Below are 9,208 nucleotides of genomic sequence, written 5' to 3'. Positions count from 1 at the left end.
TCTTCCTCTCTCTCTCTCTCTCTCTCTCTCTTTCTCACACACACACACACACACACACCCAATGTGTGGTAGATTGGTTAGCTTATGGAGTTGTTATTCAACACGTCTTGTGTTCGAATCTCACTCCCGTCGGATAGATCATATTTGGTCTCTTGGGATTGTTCTTATGACGTTAAAAGAGCTTCTTCTTCTTCTTCTTCTTCTTCTTCTTCTTCTCTCTCTCTCTCTCACACACACACACACACACATTGGAGGCCACAGTCTCGAATAACCTTGCTTGAGCTGGGACTTTTATTCGCGTTTTGAGGTGGTTAGGAAGAATCGAGTGAAATCTTCCAAATTTGATTTTTTTTTATCAACTAAGGTTCTCTTCTCTCAACTAATTTATTAATGCCTAAGAAAATTTGAGACCCATATTACTTAATAAATAAGCCCTATGACATTTTTCAAGCCATAGAGGTGCATTGTGACGACCGTTAGATGGAGGAGCGTTCAAAATGTTCCCTCTTCTCCCACTTCTTTATTTTGAACAAAATGACGTCTGCTGAGGTCTGACTGCAGAGGCCATGGAAGCTTGAGTAGAAAGAGAATTTGGGTTTTTCACCTGCAGGGTTTCAGCCATGTAAGCTTGCAACGTTACAGACGGAGCAGAAGTTAGGGTTTGCATTGCAGAGTTAGCCTTGGAACCGCTTTTTGGAATGGAAAAAGCAGCTCGGGCTTGCAGGTTTCTGGCCATGGAAATTTGAACTTTTTGTAAAGAGAAACCGTAGTTAGGATTTGGATCTATCTGCGTCTGCAGCCCTGCTAGGGTTTCTGGCTATGGAAGCTTGAGCCTTTTTGGCAGAGAAACAGAAACTAGGGTGTCAATCTGTCTGCATATGCAGCCCTGCTAGGGTTTCTAGCCATGGAAGTTTGATCTTTTTGATGAGAAACTGAGCGACGCCTGCTAGGGTTTTGGCGATGTAAAATTGGCAGAGAAACGGAAGTTAGGGTTTGGATCCATTGCTTTTAGGGAAGATGGAGGAGACCTTCTGCACTGCTTTGGAGACATCACCGGATGAGTTGCTCTGCCTGGTAGCGAGACACCGGTCACGGCCAAACAAAGCTGCTCTCAAGGCTGCCATCCACAAGAGCTCAAAGAAGCAGGCCATAAGCCTCTGTGGCGCCCTGGCCCGCTTTGCAGACCTGCAAGCCCAAGCTTTCCAGCATAGTGACAACACTCAGTTTCAGCACATTGACAGCTTCAAGACTCCATCTCCCAAGCGCAAAAGAAGAAAGAGAGTACGCTCTTCTCCCACAGCAGCAGAGAAAGGCCAAGGTCAGGGAAATAGCAGCAATGGCAGGCAAGCTTTTGTCTTGGCAAACCTCAAGGCATGTGCCACGGTAGCTCATCTGGCTCTCTCCCATCCCCTCAAGGCTTTCCAGCCCTGTGATCTGTTCCCCACTGTGAAAACCTTACATGACCAGCTCATCTTCTTCGGAGATGACCTAGAGCTGCAGGACACCGTGGCCACGCTTTGTGAAGCTTGGTGGAGAGATCACCGCCCTGGTAGGGAGTCCCTAATTGCACAGTCCCTCCCCTTCCTGCTCTCCAAGTCATTGGAGGTTGGTCGCAAGGTGAATGTACATCGTGTGTATGCTATGCGGGAAGCTTTCACCCTCTTCGACTTTGTCGATGAGAGCATTGACGATCTGAAGCACCTGCTCATGAGATGTGTGCTCACACCTGCCTACCTGCGCTCACCAGATGGCCGCCGCTTCATTTCTTTCCTTTTCAACATCAATGCACAGCTCACAAAGGAGCTTATAGTGATGGTGAGGTCTCAGATCCCTTTCGGGCGGAAGTCCATCCTTGAAGCTTATGGGGAAATACTATTCCGAGCATGGAGGACAGCTTCAGGCCCTTGTCTGCAAGAGATTCAGGAGTCCTGTATACAGGGTTTGATAGAAGGCACCATCTATGCCTCCTCTAAAACACTGGCATCATCCGTCCGGAAGGTCTTGGGGGGATTTACTGCCCAGAGAACACAGGAGGGAGTAGAGGCTCTTCTTTTCCGGTTCCAAGAACCCATACTCTTCCGATCCCTTCAGGTTAAAACTTTCCTTGCATATGGTCAATTTTGCATTTTCATGGATATATCACAGACAATTGAGTGTGTTTTTATGGTTGTTGGAAAGGCTTTGGTTTGTGAGGTACATGATAACGCTTGACTTGTTCGACATGCTTTGCATGACCTCTTTTCTCTTGTATGCAATCTGACTTGGAAAATGGGACAGGTAGCCAACTCAAATGTACGACGGAATGCTTTGCTTCTGCTGATTGATATGTTTCCCTTGGAAGATCCAGATGTTTCTAAGGAGGAGAATGGCATTTTACTGGATAAACAGTTCAATTTTTTGGACAAGCTACTGGCTGATCCATGTCCGGATGTTCGAATCACTGCTGTTGAAGGTGTTTGTCGGGTTCTGCGGTTGTTCTGGGAAGTAGTTTCATCTGGCACAACTGTGAAGCTTCTCTCCAAGGTTGTGGATGAAACAGCACAAGACAAGTCCAATACCGCTGTAAGATGTGCAGTCCTGCAAGGAGTCACTTATCTGCTGGAGAATCCTGCCAGTCATGAGCTGCTGAAAGTGCTACTTCCAAGACTAGGACCCCTGCTCACTGATTGTAACTTGGCAGTGAGGATAGCAGTGACAGATATGCTCTTAGCAATCAAAGGCATCAGAGCAATTCCATTCCTCAAGGTACATGATTTGTGTTGTTTCACCCGTAAGATAACAATGCTTTCACATCATGTATCATCTTTGTACAGCACCATGTATTCATAGAGTCACCCTTTAATTTGCTAAATGTGCTGCAGGTGGTAAGTCTGGAAGCTTTACTATCTGCACTTGAAACTGACAAGCCTCCAGTTGCCAGACGCCTCACCAGGCTCCTCATCCCATCTTACTTTCCTGCAAAAGTCCCACTTGCTGAAGCATGCAACCGCTGTGTTGCATTGATAAAGAGGTCTCCTCAGGCAGGAGTGAGGTTTTGCGAGTGGGCAATGGCTGAAGGGGTTTCTCCAAGCTCACTACTAGAGCTTATCAGGGTATTTGTTGCCCTGCTGAGCTCTCCAGAGGGCTTAGATGCTGAAGGGCAAGAAGGTATCTATTCTGCCCTGAATCACCTCTGCCACAGCCTTGCAAATCAGAAAGAGTTGAAGGTGGTGTTGAGTGAGCTATTGACAAGAGAAACTTTGAAGTCACTGCTGAGCAATGCTGCCACTTCCACATCACGCACCTCCATTGTGCAGTTGGTCTCCGTTATAACCCCGACAGATGTGCCTGAGCTCTTTGAGTACTGTACTCAGCTTGTAACAAATTTCACAATTGATGCCCTCAGCTCTATCAACTGCAATGAAGCCAGGGCTGTTCACTCTTTGATGTTGGCATGGGGTGGTTTCAATGACCTTATCCAGGCACTTGTCAGAGTTCTCAGTCAGAATGCTGTGAGAACTGCAGACACGGTGAAGCTTTCAAACAATGGGCAAGCTTCAAAGAGAAATAGATGTGAAAGCAAATCGGGTAAGTCAGGCAAATCTCCTTGGACGAAGTCCATGAAGAAAAGCTGTACCTCAGGGAAAGGCAAGAAGGGAATTGATTATTCAGAAGAATGCCAATCCATTAAGAACCTTGTAAATGCTGTGGGTGCTGCTTGGCATGTTGAGAACCTTCTAGAGATGGATGAAACAAGGCAGGCTGTTCTTGCCCATGAAAGCCTTGTTGTTCTTGTGTCTGGTTTGAGAAGCACAGTGCATTCTGTTATGCATAGCACCTTAGAGTTCCCTGTTTCTGACTTCTTGAAGGCATCTCCATTAAGGGCATATGCAGCTTTAATGGTTCATATGGTTCTTACAGAGAAAGGTGTTAAAAGGGCTTCAAGTGCTGCCTCCAAGGAATCAATGTTAGATCAAGTGAGTATCTATAGAATGCTGTATGCCTCTCCTTATCAGTATCTTTGACTATTTTGCCTCATGTTTAGGCTTCTCATGTTGTAGAAAGGCTTCAATTCTTGAGCATAATGCTAAGTTTTCCTTCACCAGGTCCAAGAAAACTCACCATGCAATGGCCATTTTTGCAGAAGGATCCTATTATGGGTGTCTGCAAGGAGCTAGTTGAATGGACAAAAAACCTGCAAAGCTCCTCACAACCTAGCAGTCTGGTAGTAAATGTGAAAAGAGAGGCCAACCGTACACGGAACTCTCAACGAAGCAGAGAGCCACTTACAGACATCTCCAACAACACTCCATGTGGTATTTATCCCATCAAATTTCATGACACAGTTTGAGAAGTTATCTTAGGTTTCATGGGTCTGATATGAAGCCACCTTATCATAGCATGTACCTCCTTGCTCTAATAATGCTTTTGTGATAACACTTTCATGCAGGTGCAAGCTCTAATGGCTCCTCTGAGGCTGAAGTGTTTCTCACCAGGGTGAAGTTATCAAACACTTCACTTGAAAGTCTACTATATTTCTTCTCGCTGAAGCTGATCAAAGATAATGCAGTTCAGGACGCTTGCTTAGAATTTGCAATGACTTTAATGCAGTGGATAATGGGCTGGCTGAGAGCCTGGAAAGGGCAACAGCTGGAAGCTTGGAAACAGGACTCAGGTGTTAAGTTGAAAGACCTTCTAACATGTGTTAGAAGCTCTGCAACTCATGCTGCAAAGATGCTGTATCTAAGCCTTAGGAATGACACAGAACGGGCCCTTCAATATGCAGACTTGTCCAATCATCTGCTAGAACTGATCGTCTTCAGTGACTGCTTGTTTGGTTCTAAGGGGGCAAAGTCATTGTTGACTGCTCTGAAACCATGGATTCCAGATCTTTTTATCAGCATAGCGTCCTCAGTAAGAGCTTTGACCATGGACGAATGCAGAGCTGGTGCATTGAACTATAGCCTTGATGACTTGATCCGTCTTGGTAAGAGATCATCTAGACCTTGGGTTGCTATTATCGCTAACTCTGTCTTCCAAACCATGGATTTTGAACGGGAGAATCAAGCACCCTCTCCCATTGCAGAAAATGCACACGATAACCCAGGAGACTCCCAAGGACCAGGGGAAAGCTCACAATCTGCTGCAGTTTTGAAGGTGGATCAAAGGCCTTTCTTCGCGGTGAAATTTCTAAACAAGGTCAGCAAGCTGCTAAGAAGGGGAGATCCAATGGTCTTGGAAGGTGTATTGAGTTTGTTCTTATGGCATGCTGCTGTGTCATTGAAGAGTGATGATTATTGCCATGCAGTTGGTTCTCTGGACATTATATGCAGAAGGTTTCTGCAATGCAATCTACCTTCCAAGAAAGGTATTAAAATAACCCTTTCAGAGCCTTCCATAACAGCTTGTGAAGAGATTAGCAAACATGTGGATTCAATACTGGAGGAGAAGGGCATCTCAAGCAGCCAAAGCGAGAGGAAGACTCTTCACAAAGCGAAGGAGCTTGTGCAGAATCTGCTTCTGATACATGGAGGAGTTTGAGAGCTAACATGCTGGGCTTTCTTTCTTCCATGTTTAAACGTTTGTGCTCGCATATATGATGTTACAGCTGGAGCATGGTTTCACTACAACTCCCCTTTGCTTGAAGAGCTTGTGGAAAACCAGCTTCTGATACATAGAGGAGCTTGAGAGCTAACATGCTGGACTTTCCTTGCGCCATGTTTGAACTCTTGTGTTCACATGAGTACCTTAGGCATAGTTGCTATGACAGTTTGTTTCCCTTTGCCTCTGGGACCTTTGTACAGTTTTCACCTGTTGAAGGGAGGGAACACCTTGTTCATTTTGTCGTTCAACATCTCAAGAATACTTTTAAGTCCTTTTTGAGCAGCCGGTATCTTTTCATAATGGCCCAACGTTTCAAGGGCTCAAATTGCCTTCCTAGAAACGCTTATATTACCTTAGAAGACCAATTGTTAAAGACGGTTACAGTATCCTATATTACCACTCACTTGTGCTTCACCGTTTTTGGATTCTAAGTTTAGGTCTGTTTTAAATTTTGTGTTGTTTTAAAAAATATCATGCATGCATACATTTGTGCTTATATATATATATATATATATATATATATATAGAGAGAGAGAGAGAGAGAGAGAGAGAGAGAGAGAGAGAGTTGTATCAACATCTACAAAAGGCCAAAATGACTTATGAGACCAAAAGGGTTACATCATGACCATGAAATACATCATCATGGGTACTAAAAATAAAAATCAAAGAGAGTAACAGGAGCTGAAATGTCAAATCTGATCCCAAAACAAAAGTGTCTAGCTCTCATATCACCCTAAAATATCCCCAATAGGATGCTTGGAGAGAGAGAGAGAGAGAGAGAGAGAGAGAGAGAGAGAATAGACTTGATACACCTTGCTCAGTATGGGTTTATAAAGGGACGCAATATCTTGCATAATATCCTTAATGTTCAAATAGGCATTAATTATGCAAGGAAAACAAAGCAGGAGGTGGTGATGGTTCAACTAGATTTGGAGAAAGCCTTTGATCATGTCAATTGGTTTGAATTGATGCATTCTATGGGTTTTGGGCCACATATGTCTCATTTGATCTACACTCTTAGCCATGGATCTCAATCTTGGATTATGGAGATCAATGACAACACTCTCACGGCCATCAAAGAAGAAGAGTTGTCCCGAGTGCCTTACTCGCTCTTTGCGGCAAGGATGTCCGTTGAGCCCTTTGCTATTTGCTTTGGTTACCCATCCCATGCTTACGCTGCTTACTCAGTTGGCTCAGGAGAGGGAGGTGGTTGGGCTAACTTTGCCTTCGAGTTAGCAATTGGTGGGTCAAGCACTGGCTAATGATTCATTTATGTTTCTTAAAGCCAGCAAAGCCAACATTGACAGGGCAATGGCAGCTTGGTCTTTGTTTGCAAAAGCTTTTGGGTTGTATATAAATACCCAGAAGTTAGCCCTTCCTAATTGCACAGAGAGAGATTTACAGGAGCTTGGTTGGTAGGGTCACGTTGTGCCACATGGGACCATTGTACGTCACTTGGGCTATCCTATCGGGGTGGATGTCACCAACAAACAACTTTTAGAATGGATCTCAGGCCATATTGGGGATAAGTTTGTGTACTGGAAGTCTCAGGCATGGTCGTTTCACACCCGGCTGAAAGTGGCACAGGTCATTATGCGAGCTATGTTTTCTTATTTCTTGCCCTTACTTCCTTGGTCTCGACAGGCTTTGACAGCTCTCACCCAGTTGCTTCGATTCATGTTGTGAAAAAGGAAAGGCAATAATCCAAGGTTGACTTGGGTTTCATGGAATCATATTACCACCCTGAAGAGATTGGGAACGGTAACTTTGTTGGATGTTTGGGTACACCTTCTTGCCCGTAGGTGGACTTTACTTTAGGATAGACATGGTTGTTGCATTTCTGGAGGATGTGGGTATTGTGCATGGGAAGACCCGGATTGTTGCATCTTGGTGGGATGTTCTAAATGCTTCACAATCTGTGCATGTATCTGCTTCTCCTCTGTTGGATCATTTGGTTAAATCATGGTAGCAGGTGTTACGGTTCACTTCTTGGAGACCTCTAGATTCTCGTTCGAGATGAGAACGCCTTGCTTGCAAAGGTGGTGGCCACCTCTCGTGTAATTACTTGGCCAGAGAAGAATAATTGTAGATGGCAATTCAATCGTATGGAGGTGTTATGGTTCACTTCTTGGAGACCTCCAGATTCTCGGCGAGATGAGAACTCCCTGCTTGCAAAGGTGTTGGCCACCTCTCGTGTGACTACTTGGCTAGAGAAGAATAATTGTAAATGGCAATTCAATCGTATGGTGAGACTGGGTGTTGTGAGTGAGGATGTCTGATAATATGTTGCCTGGTTATCTAGGAATGTTATCATTCCATCGTGCTCGTCGTAGATTTCGTGTGCCCCAAGGTTACAAGTGTATTTGGTTGTAGTTGGCAACAACAAGTGCAGTCTCCGTGACGCCTTCCTAGGATGGATTCTTCTCATGCATGGGATGATTGGGTGTTGGGTCACAACACTAGGTTGTTGCAGGCTTTTGCTAATGTTGTATATCATCTTTTGGTCCAAGAGAAGAGATGGCTTGTAGAAAAAGCTAATAAAGTATGGAATGTTAAGAAAACAGCCTCTTGGTGGAAGCACATCCTATTCTGTGGTTGGCATTCCAAGCTTCCTTTTCAGGGCAAAGTGTTTATTTGGCGAGTCATGGTTGGGGACCTACCTTTGGCCACTAGGCTTTGGCGTCGAAGACTTTCGAATGGCAACTATTTCTTCTGTGCCAAACTTGTCCAGAATCTAGTCGGCACACAGGTTTATTTGCCCGATGTCTCGCCAGATATGGGAGTTCATCTCTTTAGTGTGGCAAATGGTAACTGGACACACTTTGTCACGCAGGCAATGGGTATTTGGACATGATCAGCTAGGGGGAACAATCAGCAACATGAGGTTTTCTTTGTTTTCTTTCGATGGTTGGGTCTTTGGCATAATTGGCTCATGCGAAATGCTTTCATCTTTGATTCACAATCAAGGGTGAAAGGTCATGTCCAACGTGTTCATGGTCTACTGCTTTGGCAAGTTTCTTCTTTGATCGATGCACATGTTATCACTAGGGCGCAAGCTGACCCCTGGTTACATGCTCCTCGTACAGCGGGCATGCCTCATGTAGCCTTTTAGTGTGTGCGGTTTGACGGCCTCCATGTACATGTTTGTATAGTTGGTCATGCGACCTTCACTTTGTATTACATTTTCATAATCTAATCAACCAACCATTACAAAGAAAAAAAAGTCTTGAATTTGTTGGTTTCCCACAAAGCTTCAGCCATCAACTCTCCATATTGTAGCGTGAGGGCACCCCCTCAAAGATTATTGGGAGGGTTTGAGGTCACCCTCGATGGTAAGTCTTGCATATCTCTCTCTGTTGGTGCAGAGGAGGAACACACACTCTTTTACCGGTTTCTAGACTGAGGGGGAGGGGTCCCATGTCCTCAAAGAAGGATGCCACCTTAACCACCCGGCTATTGTCCTCACCCCTAGTTTAACTCTCTTGCACCTTAACCACCCGGCTATTGTCCCCACCCCTAGTTTAACTCTCTTGCACGCTATGGAAATGGCTAGTTTGCCCTAACATATACGACTTTCCACTCACTATATATCTAGTAGAGACATGATCCCATGAACAATTGAATA

General features: G+C 44.7%; 1 protein-coding gene across 1 annotated transcript; it reads left to right on the top strand.

The window, feature by feature from the left end:
• The first annotated feature begins 468 nt into the window (after positions 1 to 468).
• LOC147614723 (uncharacterized) lies at positions 469 to 5,855 on the top strand. Its single transcript, XM_086780061.1, has 5 exons — positions 469 to 2,091; positions 2,278 to 2,745; positions 2,862 to 3,956; positions 4,124 to 4,295; positions 4,430 to 5,855. Exons 1-5 carry the CDS (start codon positions 1,018 to 1,020, stop codon positions 5,518 to 5,520), a joined length of 3,900 nt encoding a protein of 1,299 aa, XP_086636187.1. The 5' UTR covers positions 469 to 1,017; the 3' UTR covers positions 5,521 to 5,855.
• Positions 5,856 to 9,208: the final 3,353 nt, after the last annotated feature.

The sequence above is a fragment of the Cibotium barometz genome, chromosome 41 (assembly GCF_041138505.1).
Source record: "Cibotium barometz isolate CiBa-2024 chromosome 41, ASM4113850v1, whole genome shotgun sequence".
NCBI lineage: Eukaryota > Viridiplantae > Streptophyta > Polypodiopsida > Cyatheales > Cibotiaceae > Cibotium > Cibotium barometz.
The sequence above is the reverse complement of the archived record's forward strand: the minus strand, read 5'-3'. Positions and strand labels throughout refer to the sequence as shown.